Source organism: Colobus angolensis, unplaced genomic scaffold (genome assembly GCF_000951035.1).
Source record: "Colobus angolensis palliatus isolate OR3802 unplaced genomic scaffold, Cang.pa_1.0 Scaffold233, whole genome shotgun sequence".
In the NCBI taxonomy this organism is placed as follows: Eukaryota; Metazoa; Chordata; class Mammalia; order Primates; family Cercopithecidae; genus Colobus; species Colobus angolensis.
In genome coordinates, this window is record NW_012115522.1 from 1,206,147 (window position 1) to 1,228,036 (window position 21,890).

General features: G+C 40.4%; 1 protein-coding gene across 1 annotated transcript; it reads right to left on the minus strand.

Moving 5' to 3' along the window:
• Nucleotides 1-336: 336 nt before the first annotated feature.
• DCTN6 (dynactin 6) lies at nt 337-19,827 on the minus strand. The gene is made up of 6 exons (XM_011944541.1): nt 19,601-19,827; nt 9,010-9,115; nt 6,956-7,044; nt 4,810-4,857; nt 3,642-3,784; nt 337-895 (listed from the first exon to the last, which is right to left on the minus strand). Exons 1-6 carry the CDS (start codon nt 19,686-19,688, stop codon nt 797-799), a joined length of 573 nt encoding a protein of 190 aa, XP_011799931.1. The 5' UTR covers nt 19,689-19,827; the 3' UTR covers nt 337-796.
• Between the last annotated feature and the right edge of the window lie 2,063 nt (nt 19,828-21,890).

Consider the following 21,890-nt stretch of genomic DNA (forward strand, 5'->3'; position numbering starts at 1 on the left):
AATTACTTTAAAAATTTGGAATTATAAAATTCTCAACATCTTGCTCACTACAGACAATAGAATAATAAAGCTCAATGATGAGTGATTAGTACTATGCTAAAATATTAACAATTTCAGAAATTTGTATAAATTTCAAAATTTCTTTTAGTTTCATTGTCCTCAGAAACCCAAGAATGCCACTCATTTGTATTCTACTGAAGACATCTTTCCCTGATTACTTTTGTTTTACCAAAAAGAAAACCGTATTTTTCTTAAAAACAAAGTGAAGTCTAAATTAATTCAATAGCTACTGAAATTTCACCTGAAATTTTAAACAGCTACAAATCCACAAGAGGAAAAAGTAAACACATTAGCTTTAATACAACTAGTACACAATAAAAATTAAGAGAAAAGATTAATTCAAATAGAAAACCTGATTATGCCCACTAAAGGCGCTGTTATCAGCCTTTTTATTCAGTTTAGTCTATGCTAGAATGTAAATACATAACAGTATGTCTTTTCTTGTCATGGGTAGTCTTTCACATAACTAAAATTTGTGGCAGCAGTTTATACAACAAAAGAAAAGCTAAATCTGTAAATTATCCGAAAAGAAGCAAGGATATATGAAAATAATACATTTATATCAATTACAAAGGACAATTACAATGAAACTCCATTAGTTTCCTCTCAGCCCAATTTTACAAAATACAGTGAACACGTATTATTCTGTGCATTGTTAAGAGTGCATAAACACTGTGGGCACATTCAAAAGACAGTGGTCAAAGACAAAATGTTATCTTCATGTCATATACTGTTCTTAGTTCTTTACTGGAGTTGAGCTTCCTTTCATAGTCTTCTTTAGGTGGTGGTAATTTGGCAAGATTTTCATCAAGAAATCCAGCTGTAGTGTCTGGGGCTAAAAAGATAAGGTAATTAAGGCTGACTGGCAGAAAGCAAAGTCAGGAGTACCACGCAGCGACCAGGCGTGGTGGCTCATGCCTGTAATCTCTGCACTTTGGGAGGCCCAGAGAGGAGGATGATTAGAGCCCAGGAGTTCCAGACCAGCCTGAGCAACATAGGGAGATCTTGTCACTACAAAAAATTTAAAAATCAGCTGTATGCGGTGGCACGCCCCTGTAGTCATAGCTACTTGGGAGGCTGAGGTGGAAGCAGGGCAGCAGGGGTGCAGGTGGATTGAGCCCAGGAGGTTGAGGCTGCAGTGAGCCATGATTGCGCCACTGCACTACAGCCTGGGTGACAGAGCCAGACCCTGTCTCAAAAAAAAAAAAAAAAAGTTCCAGGTAGCAATGGTTATTAATAAATAAGTTGTGGAATTACAGGTGATTTTCATTGACTCATTTTTGCTTACCTGCTCGTTTTTTTAAAATTTATAATGAACATATGCTAACTCTAGTTACAAGAAAAAGCTAACAGATTTTATATATTTATATAAAAACATACAGAAGTCACTTTTCAAACTCGCTTTTGTAGATTTCATCTTGGCTTCTGAGAAGTTAAAAAGTTCCGATTACAGAAGACCACATAAGTAAAATACCCAGAGTATTTTGTTTTCCACGTGACCTACAGAGTCACACAGCTGAGGTGTACTTGGATACACCTGTCTGATCTTCACTCTTTATATATTAGTACTGCCCAGATTTTCCTGACTGTAAAACTCACTGCAGTACTTGTAAAAAATACAGCTTTTTAGGCCCCTGCCCTAGCACTGTGACTCAATAAGTCCGGGGAATCTTTATTTTTAATAAAGACCTCTATATAGTCCTTATGATTAGTGAAATGTGGAAGACAATATTGCGTATTATAAAATAATAAGTTTCGGATATTCTTGCTCACTTATTTCTAATCTCCCTTCCCCAACACCAGCTTCATTTCCTAGTCTTCAGTCATTTTTGCTGTTATATAGAAAGTAAAAAAATGACTAGATTTGGCCTTATTTCCTTTTTAGTCTATAGAGTAATACTTGCTTATAATAATAAGAATAATGAAGCCAAACATTACAAAAATAGAGTAACCCAGAAAGAACTGGAGTTTTGATTCCTGATAAAATATGGCTAAGAATCAGAGGCATAGTTATATTTTGAAACTACTCTTTTTTTTTTGTGACAGATCCTCACTCTGTCAGCCAGGCTGGAGTGCAGTGGTACAGAGCTTACTGCAGCCCTGACCTCCTGGGCTCAAGCGATTCTCCCACCTCAGCCTCCCAAGTAGCTGGGACTATAGGTGAACGCCACCAGGCCCAACTGATGATTTTTTATGGTCTCATGATGTTGCCCAGGCTGGTCTTGAACTCCTTCCTGGGCTCAAGTGATCTGCCTGCCTTGGCCTCCCACAGTGCTTGAAACTATTTTCTTTAGTGGGAAGAAAAGGAGGCTAGGTAACTGAAGAAATATACATCGAATGTGCCAAGCAATGAGGCTCAAAACTGCAATACAAATGTCTTATGTCCAAAGGAAGCCCAAATGCCCTTTTCATCTCCTACTCTAATATTAAACTCCAAATATTTACTCTACATTATTCTTGATCTGAGTTTCTAGGAGGAGATAATTTTTCAAGCCAGGAAAATATCCAAACACACTTTCTTATTCACAAACTGTGTTTATTATGAAGCTATGGCGATAAACTAAATAGACACACCCCAGGTAGAGGCACAGGATAAATGTAGTATGGTCATTCCTTAAATTTGAAGACTGGTATTTTAGGAGTAAATCAATATGGCTTGTATGGTTTGTTTATGCATTGTCAGTGACAATGCATGAGACCAAGAGTAACATTTCTGGATCTTTTCTCATAACTGACTTGTCATCGTCATCCTTGTATATATTTTTGATATTAACCTAAAGACTAATTTTTTTTTTTTTTTTTGAGGCGGAGTCTCGCTCTGTCGCCCGGACTGGAGTGCAGTGGCCGGATCTCAGCTCACTGCAAGCTCCGCCTCCCGGGTTCACACCATTCTCCTGCCTCAGCCTCCGAGTAGCTGGGACTACAGGCGCCCACCACCTCGCCCGGCTAGTTTTTGTATTTTTAGTAGAGATGGGGTTTCACCGTGTTAGCCAGGATGGTCTCGATCTCCTGACCTCGTGATCCGCCCGTCTCGGCCTCCCAAAGTGCTGGGATTACAGGCTTGAGCCACCGCGCCCGGCCCCTAAAGACTAATTGAACTGCAATTAAATCCTGGTTTCAGGGATTGAACTGCAATTAAATCCTGGTTTTTCGGGATGTTTCTCATTGTTTTCTTTTTATTTATTTATTTTTTGAGTTGGGGTCTCTGTTGCTCAGGCTGGAGTGCAGTGGCATGATCATGGCTCATGGTAATCTCACACTCAAGCATTATCTTCCCACCTCAGCCTCCTCAGTAGCTGGGCTATAGTCATGCCCCACCACACCTGGCTAAGTTTTTCTAGTTTTTGTAGAGACAGAGTCTCACTATGTTGCCCAGGCTGGTCTTAAATTCCTGGCTTCAAGTCATCCTCCTGCCTCGGCCTCCCAAGTGCTAGAATTCCAGGCACGAGTCATTGAGCCTGGCCTCTTTTATTTTAATTATGTTCTTCTTAAATAGTGTACCTGCTGCCTCATGAAGACAATTACATTGTATTTTGGGAAAATTGGCAGACAGAACTCTTTTTAAAGAGAGGTTCTAGTACCTGCGGTCGCTCAGTCTGCACCCGACGAAGGCAGTCTGCACCATAGATCACCGTATTCTCAGGGATGACTTCAAATGTATTTAGGTTGCAACAAGCCCCAATGATGCAGCCACTTGTCAATATTACATTTCTGCCTACATATGCTGCAATGAAAACACAGAGGGAACTGCAACTTAAGACATCAAATGATTGCAACACTTTTTTTCCTAAGATGATTTAGGTATAAAAATGTAAACTGGCCTTAAGAAAAAAGTTAAAGAAAATACATCAGTTTGGAGTTTGTATGGACAACACAGAGGCAGGCAATACAAGCCAGGGTCAGATGGATTCAAAATGGAGCTCTGCTGCTATTTGTGTGACCTTGGGAAAGTCACTGCAAAGTCTCTAAGCTCAAGTTCATCTATAAAACGAAGAGGCCACTCTACTTCACAGTTTAAGGAATAAATGCAATAACAGATGTAAAGTGATGATGAGCACAGGTTTGAAACACAGTAAGCATAAACAGAAAATGCTGATGATAATAGTGATCACTGATAATCCAAATTAAAATAAAAGTCATTAAGTAGATTAATACAAAGTATCATTTTATTATTTAAAAAAGCAGCATTTTCTTTCATGCCACTCAGGACCAAGAAAGATAACCCACTATTCTAAAGAACTGTCATCATCCAGGTTCTTTCTGGACCTTGGTGGGACAAGCTCTTGAAGTTGCTTCCCAGTAGTGACACTGACTTTACGTAATCTCCTGTCTGGTCCCACTTACAAGCTCATGATATTGGTTTCTGATTGGTTAGGGAAAAGTATTCCTGAAATTAAAGAAAGCAACTGCTCGCACTGTGATTTTTCCCCTCCTTTAATTCTACAACACCACTAACCAACTAAAATTTCAGAGACTAGTATTTAGTAGAAATCTTTTCCGAATCTTTCATTTAAACTTTATGGTTTAATTCAATCCTGTACACAGCTGATTTTAAATTTAATGTATTTAACATTATCAGACAACCACATAACCAGATTAGGTTCCTTAGTGGCAAAGAATTAGTTTGCCAGCTATTGTCGCCCCCTTCCAAGCACACCACCTTGCCAGTTTGTATTAGGTTGTTTCCCAGGACAACACAAAGAGAAAAGAGATCACTGCTTTGACAATAAAACTCTGAACGTAGCTTACCTTTTGATTCAATGACATTATTATCTCCCATCTTCATAGCTTGGGAATCTGTAAGCCAGAGTTAGGTAAATACTATACATATGTTCACCTTTAGTCCCCACTAACACAGTATGTTTTTATATTGCACTGGGACAGAGGGCAGGGGTGTCAGATGGGCCAAGCAGGCTCACCCTTGCCAGAACTCTTTGCTCTGGGCAATTTGTGGTAACGGTTTAATCTTTAAACATAAATATCTCTAGGTATAAATAAATGACTTATGTTTTTTAAGAAATGAGTACCTTATACCCTGATTTTATGAGTATTTTCATAACAAGATAATTAAAATTATCCATCACCCAATCATTTAAACACTGTCAAATTTTGATATATCTTTATATAAATATATAGAATTTCCTGTATATAAGTGGGAATCATACTGTATAAACTTTTATAGGTTATTCAGTTCACTTAAATTTGCACGCATTATTCCACGCTATTAAAATCTTTAGGCCAGGGAGGGTGGCTCATATCTGTAACCCCAGCACTCTGGGAGGCCAAGGTGGGAGGACTGCTTGAGCCTAGGGGTTTAAGGACCAGCTTGGGCAAGAGTGAGAGATCATCTCTACCAAAAGTAAAATTAGCTGGGCACGGTGGTGTGCGCCTATAATCCCAGCTACTTGGGAGGCTGAGATGGGAGGAATGCTTGAGTCTGGAAGCTGAGGCTGCAGTAAGCTATGATTGTGCCACTGCATGCCAGCCTGGGTGGCAGAGCAAGATCCTGTCTCAAAAAAGATAAAATAAAATCTTTGAAAACATAATTTTAAAAGACTGATTAATGGTCCTAGTGGTTTTATACTCATAGTTCAATTTATTTAAATATTTTGCTATCGTTGAACATTTAGATTTTTCCTTCTAAATATTTTCTACTATATATTGTATGTTTTGCTGACACCATAAGATTTTACTATCTTTTTTTTATCAATGTTTCTGAGACGGAGTTTTGTTTCACTTGTTGCCCAGGCTGGAGTGCAATGGCGCAATCTCGACTCACCACAACCTCCGCCTCCCAGGTTCAAGTGATTCTCCTGCCTCAGCCTCCCGAGTAGCTGGGATTACAGGCATGCGCCATCACACCTGGCTAATTTTGTATTTTTAGTAGAGACGGGGTTTCTCCATGTTGGTCAGGCTGGCCTCAAACTCCCAACCTCAGGTAATCCGCCCACCTCGGCCTCCCAAAGTGCTGGGATTACAGGCATGAGCCACCGCGCCTGGCCTGATTTTACTATCTTTTTAGAGTACTAAACTAAGCAAAAGAACTGGAGACATTCTGGGGGAGGGAGAAAGACAACACATGAATAATGGAATATTTTCACCCCTACACACCATTTTCTTGAATCAGACAATGTGTTGTCTACCTAAACCTATATAGGAGACACACTGACAAAGTTGGGATTCTTGAATCAAGAAGGAAGCCAGCATTGCTGTTTCTATGTTTATTGTCACTCAGCAATTGCTACCTGTCAACCAGCAAAAGAAGTGGTTACTTTCAAAGTGCTGAGCTAAAGATACGTGTGTGTCTGCGTTTGTCTAAAAACGGCATACTTACTTTATTGACTTATTTACAGGAACAGAAGGGACCATTTTAAAAATATACACTATTCAAAAAGTCTGTTCAAAGAGCTAGGTGACCTACTTTTATTTATTTTTATTTTTGTTCTTTTTTGAGATGGAGTCTCGCTCTGTCACCCAGGCTGGAGTGCAGTGGCACAATCTTGGCTCACTGCAACCTCCGCCTCCTGAGTTCAAGCAATTCTCCTGCCTCAGCCTCCTGAGTAGCTGGAATTTCAGGCATGCGCCACCGTGCCCAGCTAATTTTTGTAATTTTTTTTTAATAGTAGAGATAGGGTTTCAACAAGTTGGCCAGGCTGGTCTTGAACTCCTGGCCTCAAGTGATCTGCCCACTTCGGCCTCCCACAGTGCTGGGATTACAGGCATGAGCTACCACACCCAGCCTGGATGACCTACTTTTAAAAATGTAATTATAATATATACTATGAATGTAAGTATATTTGACAGACAAATTGTGACAGTTTTACAATTTCTACAGAAGACTTAGATACTAAAGGACAGCCGGGAATTATTTATGGTAGATTATTGTAAAGGATACAACAGCCAACTTCAAACACATTATTGGTGCCAATGATCATAGGTTTCGGTTCTGGATCTTCAGTGTCAGGAGTGATATTATCTGGGTAACTGTAAAAAGAAGAAACAAATCATCCAAAAAGTCAGTAACACAATAAGCAATCTTCTTCCCATTTTCGAATTTGGGTTAATTCTTTAAGTTTTACCTACATCAAGCTTAAAAGTTATGACTATGTAAGTTATTTCTTTTTTTGTTGTTGGGTTTTTTTTTTGTTTTTTATTTTTTGATAAGGAATCTCACTCTATCACCCAGGCTGGTGCAGTGGCACCATCTTGGCTCACTGCAACCTCCATCTCCCGGGTTCAAGAGATTCTCCTGCCTCAGCTTCCCAAGTAGCTGGGACTACAGGCACGTGTCACTAGGCCCGGCTAATTTTTGTATTTTTGTAGAGATGGGGTTTCAACATGTTGCCCAGGCTGGTCTCGAACTGATCTCAGGTGATCCACTAGTCAGGGCCTCCCAAAGTGCTGGGATTACAGGCGTGCGCCACCACGCCCAGCCTATGTAAGTTATTTCTTAATTTAAGTCATTCATTCATCCTGTATGCTAGAGCAGGTTTGATTTTGAGTTGAAGAGAGCTACTGAAAAATGAAGAAGTCATTGGTGTGTAGAGAAGAACAGCCTTCCTTAGTTTATTTATTTTAGTTTATTTTATTTTTTGAGATGGAGTCTTACTGTGTCACTTAGGCTGTTTTGCAGTGGCACAATCTTGGCTCACTGCAACCTCTGCCTCCCAGCTTCAAGTGATTCTCCTGCCTCAGCCTCCCAAGTAGCTGGGACTACAAGGGGGGGTGCCACCATGCCCGGCTAATTTTTTTTTTGTATTTTCAGTAGAGACGGGGTTTCACCATATTGGTCAGGCTGGTCTGAACTCCTGACCTCATTCATGATCCACCTACCTCAGCCTCCCAAAGTGCTAGGATTACCCATGTAAGCCACCACGCCTGGCCTACTTGAGTTTATTTTTTAAATTCAAAGTCCAGTGGGTCTTCTCCAGGACAAAGGAATAAAGATGCTAGCTATCTTTTTAGGCTGTTAATTAGAATCAAAATCATGCCTAACTTGAAAATTTTCCACTCTTAATAATTATTTGGGATTGTGAAACATAAACAGATATTCACATAAAATAATTATTGCTATTAGTTAGCTAGTTGAAATACTTGGAAGATAAAATGTTTGTGTTCTAAGAGGAGGACGCCATTTTTAAATGGTGTTTTATCTCTGACAGTTGAGTTACTGCAGAATATAGCTGCTGTTAATTGACTTACACTGAAGGTGCCAAATGTATTTTAAATCCTAAGTAAGTATTAAATCAGTCTTTTTCTGACAGTTAAATATTTTCCCAAGGTCTTTCTTACAAATTCCATACATGGTTGCTATAAATTAGGTATAAGCTTGAATTCCTTCCCAAAATTTTATCTAGAAAGAACTTATAAATGTTTATGAAAAATTCATGGGTTTTACAGTCTGGTTCACTATGATCATGCACATGTTCTAGTATTTTATTATTTTTTAATCATTACAGTTAAAAAATTGCCTCTAGGACTCCACATTTTTCAACTATAATTCTGGGTGTCACCTGTGCAAAACGTGAAAAAATATATTAGAGTTAAATTCACATGTTTAGGCATGAGTAATAACATTTCAGCTAGAATAGAAAAATCCAAAAAAACTCTCTGCAGGGTGGTGGGCACAGCACTTGGAGGCTTGAAGTGCTCAGGAAATGTTTGCTTAAGGAATGGGTGAGAAAGCCACATGTAAGGGGAAGATGACCAGGCCCAGCATCAAAGATTCTAGGCAGCTACTCAGCTCTCTCATCTTGGACAAGTCTTTTCCCTCATATGGTTTTTGGTTTGCTTATTTACTTATGTTGAAAAAGACCCTTAATGTTTCTCTAGCTCTAAAATAGTAGGCCTCCTGGATGTCAGTTGAAAAGGTTCTTACAGACAGCTAAATTTAAGAAAAACCATTACCCATGGTCCTTGGTTCACAGTATGTATAAGAGTCTTACTCACGCATTTATGATAAGGGCCTGTTCTTCTATTAGGTTCCCTTCGCCAATCACTATTGGCCCAGCTTCTGCAATAATTCGTGCTTTAGGGTGGATCACTGTCCGAGGTCCTGTTAAAAATAGTTTGAGAAGAAATTAGTGGTGGAGGCTATGCTTCCAACAGGAGGGTGGAAGGTGACTGAGGATGGGTGAGGCTGTTGGGAGGAACATTTTCTAAGTATGTGCCAGGCACCAAGCTAGGTACTTCACAGATACTATCTCCTGGGCTTTATCATCAGTAGTCAGGGCCAAGTTGCAAGCAAATGTGAGTGGAATGGCACAGGCACTACAGCCAGACAGCTCTGGCTCAGCCTCCACTCGGAAGCTTCCCGTGATCTCAGTGGTGAAACAGAGGTGATGACAACACCAGTCCCACAGGGTTGCTGTAAGGGCTAGGGGTGATAATGTTGGGAGACACAGCATGTGACACAAAGTTGGCAATAAAAATTAATTCCTTCTTTTCCCTCAGCAAGGTAAGGCTCTCTTTGCTTAACATGCTCTGCTTTCTTATGTGAGTGTGCCTCTGAATTAGTCTTTTTATTACATAATTAAGAAGAAATATGGAGGCCGAGATGGGCAGATGGCTTGAGGTCAGGAGTTCAAGATCAGCCTGGCCAACATGGCAAAACCCCATCTTTACCAAAAAATACTAAAATGAGCCAGGCATGATGGTATGCGCCTATAGTCCCAGCTACTTGGCAGGCTGAGGCAGGAGAATTGTGTGAACCCAGGAAGCAGAGGCTGCAGTGAGCTGAGATCATGCCACTGTACTCCAGCACTCTGTCTCAAAAAGAAAAAAGGAGAAATATGGGTGGACAGAAGTCAGAAATTATGGGATCTAACAGCTTAGCTCCTCTGTCAGTGTCCCTATTACGAGTACACCTACTGAAAGGAGGCACAGCTTCTGCCGTCTGGCCCAGGATATGATTCAAACCAGTGAACGCTGAAAAGGTTAAAGGGAGGCAGAAGGACCCAAAGGTGATCACTGGAGTCCTAGGACTTTGGCGTGGGGAGCCCTGAGGAACAGCCAGGGCCCTCATTACTCTCACTACCCCGCCCTGAGCCTGGAATGCTAACACACTCCCTCCCAGCTTTATCTACCACAGGCTGAGGGTTCTGGTGATAATGAGACCACTGATGGGAAAACATAGCCTCCTTCAGCCTCTCTCCAATACCCATCCCATGTACCCCTCAAGGCAATTTTTATGGGTAAACAAAAGCAGATGAAATAACTGACTCTGAAAGTAAGGGAGGGTGGACAGAAGTGTTGACGGAGGGGGTGGGGGATTAGGAAAGTGACACTGTCCAAGAAATTCAGTGTGCAATTGTGTAAATTGGTTTTTTTTTTTTTTAGAGACAGGGTCTCATTCTATCACCCAGGCCGGAGTGTAGTAGCGTGATCATAACTCCCTCCAGCCTTCAATTCCTGAGCTCAAGCAATCCTGCTGCCTCAGCCTCTTGAGCTGCTGGAACTACAGGCACACGCCACCACATCCAGCTAATTTTTAGAGATGGGGTCTCACTATGTTGCTCAGGCTGGTCTTGAACACTTGGCCTCAAGAAATCCTCCTGCCTCAGCCTCCCAAAATGCTGGGATTACAGGCGTGAGCCACTGTGCCCCACCTAATTATATAAATGGTCAATTCATACTTATGATCTGCCTGTGACAGCTGAGATGCCTCACTATATGATATGTGGCAACAAAAATAAATACATGTTATTTTTGTCCTTTTGAACTTTTTATCTTGAAAACTGGGAATGCTTAATATACACTCATTCACAAATGTACTAAAAATAAGGAGGTGTTTCTGGTGCCCAGAGAATTGGAGAGAACCTCAGGGACGCCTATTCTTTTTCCTGATGAGGAATTGCTGGAGGTTGATAAGGAGGGTGGGGGCCTAAAACAGGCTGCTCAGTCCAACATCCCAACATTTCTTATCAGGACGCACAGTCTGGTAAGAAATAACAAGAGAGTGGCCTTGATCTCTCAGTCACTTCTGGCTTTCCAAATCTTCAGCTTTTAAAGTAAAATTTCCCAGGCATATTCTCCTATTCAGGATGGAAGATTTCAGGATAGAAGATGGGATGGATCTCTGAGATCCCTGGGAAGCTTCTCAAGTTGAACATGAGTGTAAATGTGTGCATCTAATCTTTTACTTAAAACAAAAAATATATATGCATATATACACACATTCACATAGATATATACGTATTTATATAATAACATGATCATTACAAAAAATTCAAACAAAGCAAAAAGTGAAAGATCTTCTTATGCTAATCTCATTCCCTAGAGGTAACTATTCTTAAAAGTTTGGGGTATATTATTCCAGATGTAAGTTCCACTGTACACTTAAGATATGTAAATATTGCTATGGGCGGTGGCTCATGCCTATAATCCCAGCACTTTGGGAAGCCGAGGTGGGTGGATCACTTGAGGTCAGCAGTTCCGGACCAGCCTACCTAACATGGTGAAACCCTGTCCCTACGAAAAATACAAAAAAATTAGCCAGGCATGGCGGTGCACACCTGTGGTCCAAGCTACTCAGGAGGCTGAGGTGGGAGGATCACTTGAACCTGGAAGGCGGAAGTTGCCATGAGCCAAGATCACACGACTGCACTCAGCCTGGGTGACAGAGTGAGACTCCGTCTCAAAAAACACAATAAAAAAAAATCTGTAAATATCACTCCATATAAGCTATATCTCATTAAAAAGTTTAAAAATAAAATATGATTTGGAGAAAAATATGTATTTTAAGCACACTTCTTTCAAACCAAGAAATAGCACCTATTCTTCTACAATTTGTTTATTTCATGGTAATTTTTCCATGTAAGTATATCTAAATAGATATTCTTTTTAATGGCTGAAAAGTATCTCATTTTATATTAATATACCATAATTTATTTCACAGATCCCTTAATAATGGCATTTTAGATATCACCACTTTCGGGGCTGAGGCCCTAAACAACAGGGAAACGAGCAGTGGATTTCTTTTAAAGGAGAAACTGTAAGGCTTCCAGCTGTGGGAACCAACTGAAATTTATAGTTTGCACCACACCAGGTTTATATTTTACGTCAAAATATTCTATGATAACAGGACACAATCTGTCTCTTTTAGGTTCTTTGTAATCAAAGCCCCAGCCAGCCCCACCCCCTGCCTTGTCTAGAAAGTCTAGACACTGGACTCTATCACCTAAAGGTGACGTGCTTACTCTCACAAAGGCTTGTTTTCTCATCTATAAAAAGAAGAGATCTGTAACCTACTTCATTGGGCTGAAATGTGGATTATATGAAATAATGTTTGAAAGAGGGATTGTGGGGTCTGGACCATGGTTCTTAAAAAATGGGTTATTTATCACTATTTACTACTAAGAGCTAAAGCATAACTTTTTCATAGTAAGCAAAATAACGTTCTGGTCTGGGACACTGAAGAAAAAGAACCGCTTTGCACCTCTACTCATGTATCAGGGTAATACCTCCTGTTAGCCAAGGGGAAAAATTCCACATCACATGATCGGACAGTAAAAAGATTAACGAAAGTATTTTCCATAACTAGCTTTAAAAATCTTAGATATGGGGCTGAGCACAGTGGCTCACACCTGTAATCCCAGCACTTCAGGAGACTGAGGTGGGAGGACTACTTAAGGCCAGGAGTTCCAAACCAGCCAGGTCAATGAGTCACACCCCCTTCTCTACAAAATGAAAAATTTTTTTAAAAATTGGCCAGTTATGGTGGGGTGCACCTGTGGTCCCAACTACTTGGGAGGCTGAGGCAGGAGGATTGCTTGAGTCCAGGGGTTCAAGGCTACAGGGAACAATGATTGTACCACTGCACTCCAGCCTGGGCGACAGAGCAAGACTGTCTCTGACAGTGTCTTTTTTTTTTTTTCTCTGAGGGGGAAAAAAAAAGATAGGAGGAAGTGATCGTCACTTCTGTGACAGAAAGCAGATCCTTTGCCACTGCTAGATAAGTAGCCAGAGACACTAGATATTCTGCCGGTCATCAAGCTGTAGCTCTTGACAAGACAAAGATACCCCTGGGACCTGTGTGTTTCTTTAAAACTTACGAAAACAAGTGATAGTTTCATTTTTCCCTTTCAAAAATGACTAATCCATGTTTCTTACATAAAGAACCCAAACAAATAAGGACACTTTTTAAAAATTTTTAAACATTTTTTTCAGAAGATACCAGAAGCACACATTTAAAAAAATCAAAATAGGCCAGGCGTGGTGGCTCACGTCTGTAATCCCAGCACTTTGGGAGACCACAGCAGGTGGATCACTTGAGCACAAGAATTCGAGACCAGCCTGGGCAACATGGCAAAACCCCATCTCTACTAAAACACCAAAATTAGCCGGGCATTGTGGCGGGCATCTGTAATCCCAGCTACCTGGGAGGCTGAGGCAGGAGAGTCACTTGAACCCGGGAGGCAGAGGTTGCAGTGAGCTGAGATTGCACCACTGCACTCCAGCCTGGGTGACAAAGTGAGACTCTGTCTCAAAAAAAAAAAAAAAACTAAAATAAACCTAAGTCCTGTAAGACATCTTACACAATATTTAAAAAATAATATGTGAACTATTTTAAGCATGTATTTTATTATTATTACTGTCTTTATCATTATTAATAATTACTAAACAAGTAACTGGAAAATGCCTGGTTAGAAATCTGAGGGCTGTGTCCAGAAAGGGAGAGAAAGCACTGCTGCATTTAGGTGAGACCAGTGATTTAGACACCACCTCCACCTGCTGGCAGCATTGCAAACTACAGGTCCCAGTGTTAAGCGGCTGAAATGAAAGTTTGAGAAACGATCAACTTTAGATTGTGAGGTGACAGCAAATGTCACAGGCAATAATACATCAAATAGGTTCTCTCAACTTCTTGTGGGTCTTTTCTGGGCACAGAATGAAGTGGTTAGCATAAGCGGACTTCAGGATATGTAACCGCTAAGATTTTGGTTTGGTGAACTTTTTTCTTTTTGGATACAGCGTCTTGCTCTGTCGCCCCGGCTGGAGTGCAGTGGCACGATCTCGGCTCACTGCAACCTCCGCCTCCCAGGTTTAAGCAATTCTCCTGCCTCTGCCTCCCGAGTAGCTGGGACTACAGGCGCCCACCACCACGCCCAGCTAATTTTTTGTATTTTAGTAGAGACGGGGTTTCACAATGTTGCCCAGGCTGGTCTCGAACTCCTGAACTCGCTGGACTCGGCCTCCTAAAGTGCTAGGATTGAAGGTGTGAGCCACCGCCTCTGGCCTGGTGAACTTCTTAAAGGAAGGCTGTGATTTCCGTGAATGATGCAAATAATTCTGTCTGTGTGGTCTGATGATGGGAGGTTGGGCAGCAGAGAGTCCAGAGCCCAGCAACTCAAGCACCATTAGAAATAGCACACCGAAACGTGGCCACGGTTCACTTCATGCTTTTCTGATGCCATGAGCACTTTTATTATACCTAGATCGGGTCTGAATTCAACATGAAGTTTAAGGGTCTTGAGGTTAAAGCGCTTTAAAAATAAAGCTCTGTCACCATGGAAAACACTGTTTGAAAGCTTGCTGTGAACCCTGGCGCTCCTTCTGGCAGGGTAGTTTGTGTATTTTCTTACCAAATGTGCTGAAGCCCTATTTGGCTTATCTCCTTGTTTGGATAAATGTGTCTAGAGCTGGAACTGCCTTACTGGCTGATGAATTATTTTTCTAAATGGGTTGGCTGGGCTTGGTGCCACATAGCCAGAAAGATATTCCTTGCATCCAATTTCCATTTCCCTGGTAAAGGACACTTTTCCTGTCTATCTTTGCCACAGAAAGCAATTTTTGTATACATTTCCATTTGTCAATAAATAATTCAAAAGGCCTTAAGCTCTGTTTTTGTGACAACTAAACAATTTTCTTGAACTGTAAGCTGAAGTACCTGTAAGAGTGCTTTATAGGTGATAATTTCTCAAGTCAAAGCCACTGTTCTGCCTTACTGAAAAAGACTGCTGCAATGAAAGGGAGGCTTTTGGTCTGTATTAAAGCTCTCCTAGAGAGACTAAGTAAGTGGGACAAAGTGCTTCCAGCACAAAACATTTCCACTGTGAAGAATTCTGCCTTCACATACTGATGTCCTGACTAAGTCCTCTCGCCCTGTAATGGACCATGGGACTGTGCTTCAAGGTACCTTTCGGAAAGGTTTTCAGCTCTCAAAGATTTACGGGAAATAATTCATGGCCCATGAATTAAGGCAGACTAACTAAAAATAGGCTTGATGCTATGAAACCTTATTTACCCAAATTATAATTAACAAGTGGGCTGTTACTTTTCCCAGGCTTTGTCTCTGAACAGCCTTGAATAAGGGGGTCAGGCTCCAGCAGAGTTTCAAGTTATAGGGTTTCTGGTTAAGGACCATACTTCCAAGCACCCAGCTAGTTTCTCTGAAAAAACAAATACCTGCTTTTCTAGGAAAACATATTGAGTTTAAAGTTCCATTAGCCTGAAACATAGCAAAGGAAAACATTACTTTCTTCCTAAAATATTTCAGAATGGAATAATTTGTAAAAGTATACATGACTAGAGGATGGAAAATTACACAAAACATCCTGAAGAAAAATCTATGAATTAAACTATAGTTTATTGCTACTTAACTCAGATAAAGTAAGCAAAAGCAACAATAAAAGCCCTAAGATGAAAAATAAAGCAGGGTGGTGAGAGTTGTAATCAAATGACTTATCTCCACTCTTTGCTTTTATAATTATATCTCCCAGGAGCTTTTTAATCTGATGCATTACATCAGAAAAATGAGTTAATAGAAGCCAAAAGACTTGAGACATTTTATACCAAATACAACAATGACAAAAACGATTATCTAAATACCAATTCTGGAAAATTCCCATATTATACAGTTGAAGATAAGAAACATACATAACAAAAATGAGACAAGAATTGTAGAAGACAGAACCATTGGTAACTGTAACACTCTTCTGAACCTTCGTTTTTCCTCAAATTTTCCTTAACTTTTAAAATTGAGTTTTTTTCTCTTCAGTATTTGAGCAAAAATTTTCTTGTTTTGAAACACTGGGTCAAAGTAAATTTAACAAGTATTCACTTGGAGGCCATCTGCTGTGATAAACTTTAAATCGCTAGATATTTTTCCTTAAAAATGTATTACCACTTTTTATGTTATAATCCATCACTGAAAATCTGTGTTAACTTTGGAGGCCGAAAAGGGCGGATCATTTGAGGTTAGGAGTTTGAAGTCAGCCTGACCAACATAGTGAAACCCTGTCTCTACTAAAAATACAAAAAAAAAAATTAGCCAAGTGTGGTGGCACATGCCTGTAATTCTGGCTACCTGGGAGGCTGAGACACGAGAATGGCTTGAACCCAGGAGGTGAAGGTTGCAGTGAGCCAAGATCACGCCACTGCACTCCAGCCTGGGCAACAGAGTGAGACAGACTCTGTCTCAAAAAAGAAAAAGAAAGAAAGAAAATCTGTGTTAAAATGCCATTTTAGCTATCAGAATTGTGCCACCAGCTAGTGGTCAAATACTAGTTGAAGGGCCAAGAGCGATGACTTACACCTGTAATCCCAGAACTTTGGTAGGCCAAGGCAGGAGGATCAACTGAGGCCAGGAGTTTGAGATCAGCCTGGACAAAAATACAAACATTAGCCAGGTGTGGTGGTGCATCGCTGTAGACCTGGCTACTTTGGAGGCTGAGGTGGGAGGATCACTTGAGTGTGGAGGTTTGACACCACAGTGAGCCATGACCACACCACTGTACTCCAGCCTGGGCAACAGAACAAGACCTTGGTTCTAAACAAACAAACAAACAAACAAACTAGATGGAAAACTAGATAGCTTTAAACAATGTCCCTCCTTATGTAATATATATATATATTTTTGGAGACACGGTCTCATACTGTCATCCAGGCTGGAGTGCAGTGGTGCAATTATAGCTCACTGAGCCCTCCCAAGTAGCTGGGACTACAGGCATGCGCCACCACATGCGGCTAATTTTTCCTTTCCTTCCTCCCTCCCTCCCTCCCTTCCTTCTGCTAATTTTTCTTTTTTCTCCTTCCTTCCACTCTTTCTCTTCCTTTCCTTTTCATTCTTTCCTTCCTTCTTTATTTTCTTTCTCTCTCTCTCTTCCTCTGTCTCTCTCTCCCTTCCTTTCCTCCCTCCCTTTCCTCTCTTTCTCTCTTCCTTCCTTCCTTTCCTTCCTTTCTCTATCTCTCTCTCTCATCCCACTATATTTTCCACACTGGTCTTGAACTCTTTCCGGCCTCTGCTCTCTTGAATAATTTCAACATGCAGGGAAAGTAGGAACGTAAGAGGCATAAAGGGGGAGGAGAACAACGTAGTGAAAACCAGAGGGAGAAACAGGAAAGTGAATACTGATCCCTGATACCCCTAAAACTCAGTCCTAGGCAGCGGTCCACCAATCACTGGCAGCTACCTTCCTTGCAGATGATGCCTTTACAGCCCAGAAAATCTTCTGTAAAAGATGTTATTTCAAATCTGAAATACATATGCCCCACCCATGTAATGTCTGTGTATATTTATGCCTGCAGATGTAGCTATACTATCTACATACATATCTATCTTATAGTAGACATTATATAGTTATTTAAAATGGGGTTGTTGTGGGGCCAGGTGTGGTGGCTCACACCTGTAATCCCAACACTTTGGGAAGCTGAGGCAGGAGGATCGCTTGAGCCCATGAGTTTAAGACCAGCCTGGCAAAATAGCGAGACCCGGTAACAAAACAACAACAACAACAACAACAAAAAACGGAGTTGTTGTAACATTGGGGGATTTTTAAAAAAAAAAGACAAAATGTAAAATGGGGAAGAAGTAGAAATGCCAGGGAAAATCTACATAATTACTTCAGTCTTACTTTCCTTCTAACTGAAGAATGCGTTGTAAACTACTATAAGGTATTATTCCTAGAATATCATGATGATAGCCACAATTATAATGCAGTAAAATGATGAGTAAAAAGAACACAGAGGAGCATTTTGATAAATATGTGGTCCCAGTCTGCAGTAGATTGTAAAAAATTAAAAAACATGGCCCTCCTCATTTTCCTTCATAAACACTTTGCAAGTGGTTTAGATAATACAGAAGACAAAGAGCACAGCACTGAAACGAAACAGGGCCATTTTCTACATTTTTAAAGTATCTCAATTTAAAATAATTAAATCAACCAACCTGGCAAATTCTTAACAATGTTCCCTAATACTGGCACAATCTCCACTGGTTTTATAAGACAAGATGCCTACATTGTTTGGAGGCTTGGATATTTTTGGGGAAAAAATATGACGTTACAGGGTTTTTTTTCTATTAAAGAAACTGTTCATTTAAGGAAATAAAGTGTATTTCCTCTCTAAAAGTGTAATAGTTCACTGAACACTTTAGTCTGGTAGCATACAGGTGACATGCGGCTGCTGGTAAGAATGAGCTCACACCAATAAAACTGCAAGGGCACCATATCCAGGCAAACTCCAGGTAAAAGAACAGAGTAAAATGTCTGAGGAACTTAGTCAAGTTCATGTAAGTAAAATGTTGGACGTGAGCTCTGGCAAGGCTACACTGAGAAGATCTGACCAAGTTAACAGCAAACGGTTATTGACAGCTCACTACTCACAATTTTCATGTTCTCTTTCAAAAAACCTAAGAGGTAGACACTACTATTTTGCATGTTATGAAAATTGCTCATTGCCATCCAGTATCTCTTCTCTTTTTCCTTGTAATAGAACCCTGATCTCATTAGCAGCTGCAACGCAACCCAGCTAAGACTACATCTCCCAAACTCCCCTGCAGCTTGATGTGTCTCATGGCTAAGACAATCTCATGGACACATCAAGCTGCAGGGGAGGGTCGTGTGGAACTTTCAGGAAGGCTATTTAAAGGGAGCTGACTCACAGCTGGGACACATGCCCTTTTGCTTCCATGCCTCCCCTTTCTCATCCAAGATGACGGTTGGTGCTCTAGCCATCACTTCCTGGCCTACAGGACGGGAGCTCCATGCTGGACAATCAACTTATCGGCCCTACATTACTTACCTCAAAACTTTTTATATGAGAGAATAAACCTCTGCAGGTGTAAGCCACCCCTACGTGCAGCCAAACCTGATCCTGATATACACAATTATATAGATGGGAAAAAAAAAATCAAAGTTAGAGAGGTTAAGTAATATGTCCAAAGTAACTCAGCAAGAAAGGAGCAAGGAGCAAAGCAGCCCAGGTCCGTTGACTCCATGGCCCACGCTCTCCACGAAGCTCCACAAAGGCAGCACCGTAGCACAGTGCCTGGCACATTGCAGGTACACAACAGATCTCTCTCAATTACACGAATGACTTTGTTATACAGCCTCATTAGTATTTCAGATAGGAGTTTAAACATAGCCTCCATCACACTGTATTCCTTCAGAAATTTTAAACACATAGGAGAAAATGCATTATTTTGTCAATAAAACTAGGACATCCATGAAATAAACATGGAAGACAGTATCTAATTGTAAAGCACTAAAATAGATTAAATCACATTAATTCTTGAAAAACAGTAAATAAACTATTTTCTTACCGATAGTTACATCTCCTCTGATTTCACTTTCTACACATACAACTGCTCCAGGGGCAATCTTCACACTGTAGCAAGAAAAAGGTAACATTTACCAGGGGTAAGATTAAAAATACTGTTGGAGAAGCTACCCTGACACTGTAATGAAAACAAGGTTTAAAAAATGATGGAAAAAAAGACCAGGTGCAGTGGCTCACACCTGTAATCCCAGCACTCTGGGAGGCCGAGGTGGGCGGATCACCTGAGGTCGGGAATTCCACACCAGCCTTACCAACACAGAGAAACTCCATCTCTACTAAAAATACAAAATTAGCTGGGTGTGGTGGCGGGCACCTGTAATCCCAGCTACTTGGGAGGCTGAGGCAGGAGAATCGCTTGAACTTGGGAGGTGGAGGTTGCAGTGAGCCGAGATTGTGCCACTGCACTCAAGCGTGGGCAATAAGAGTGAAACTCCATCTCAGGGAAAAAAAAAGATGGAAAAATGGAAAGTCAATGGTAAGAGGGTAAGGTTTTAAGAGATTATAAATTTTTCAATTGGTATATTGTCCATCATCCCAAATCACATGTGCTATAGTATTAAAATGCTTGAGAAGTTTTGAACCTTTTCTTTTAATACCAGCATGTTTCTAAACAGCAAACAGCTGAAAACAACCTAGACATTCATCAGTGGAAGACTAGTTAATAAATTATGGTATACTATGGACTATTACATGGTCATCAAAAAGAATGAATAATCCCTTGTCAAGATTTTGGAATGGCTGTGCACAGTGGCTTATACCTGTAATCCCAGCACTCTGGGAGGCCAGGAAGGAGAATTGCTTAAGCCCAGGAATTCAAGACCAGTCTGGGCAACATAGTGAGACTTCATCTCAAAAAAAAAAAAAAAAAAAAAAAAAAGGAATGATCTCCAAGCTATATTGTTAAAAGTAAAAAAAGTGAAGTGAGAAAATGGACAGTATGTAATATGCCATTATTTTTGTAAAGGCAGGGTGAAAAAATATACATTTAAACTATTTAACAACCAGCAAAGTAATACTAACTTAGAAATTTAAAATTTACAAATATTTCTATTTACTCTCATATATATACACACACACACATATGAGAAACTTTTCACAAAGTAATATAAATTGTAGTACAAATTGTTCAAAAGACTCTAATAATTTCCATATAACTTATTGATGTTTCTTTCTTATATTCTGCCGTTATCTTTCATTTGACAAAGCTGTATGTAAACACCAACCCTAGCTGAACCATGAGCTGACATGAGGAAGTGCATCAAATGACTTCCCCATTACAGTGATGGTTATTAGGAAACTTCTTTTCATTAAGAAAAGAATTTTTCTAAATGGCAATGACATTCATGGTGTTAAATCTGCTCTCAGCTACTATGAAATAACACTAACATTTTAGATATTTTGTCTTTGTAATTTTGTTTGGATTTTTCAAAATTTTGATTTCCAATTGTTCCACTTTGGGCTGGGCATGGTGGCTCATACCTGTAATCCCAGGACTTTGGGGGGCCAAGGTGGGTGGGTCATCTGAGGTCAGGAGTTTGAGACCAACCAACCTGGCCAACATGGCGAAACTCTGTCTCTATTAAAAATACAAAAATTAGCCGGGCATGGTAGTGGGCGCCTATAGTCCCAGCTACTGGGGAGGCTAAGGCAGGAGAATGGCATGACCCCGGGAGGCAGAGCTTGCAGTGAGCCGAGGTAGCGCCACTGCACTTCAGCCTGGGCGACAGAGCAAGACTCCATCTCAAAAAAAAAAAAAAAGAAAAGTGTAAATGTTTGTGCAAGAACACTTATGTAAAAATATTAAAACACTATTTTATCTGTTCTACCTATGTTGAAATACCATATGCATACATCTAAGCAGAGACTAGTAAGTAACAAAGTAAAAACCTCTTCCCCCTCCCAGGTTGGACATCACTGAATGAGTAGAAGCACGAAAGTCATGAAGAGAAAGGGAGCAGGTAAGGCTGAGAGGAAAAGCAGGATCAGCCCATGAACAAGCTTGTACACCATGACATGGGATTTGAATTTGCAACTGTAGGCAAGAAGTCACTGAAGGATTCCCATTCCCAAGCCAACAATGTCACAAAATGGTATGCAGATAATTGATACTTGTATGAAGAAGTACTTGGCCGTGGTGGGGGTCAGGGAGGCAGCTGGTCTAATCCTACAGAGATAATGCAGGCCTGAAATGCTGTATTAGTCCGTTTTCACACTGCTATACAGAACTTCCCTGAGACTGGGTAATTTATAAGGGAAAGAGGTTTAATTGACTC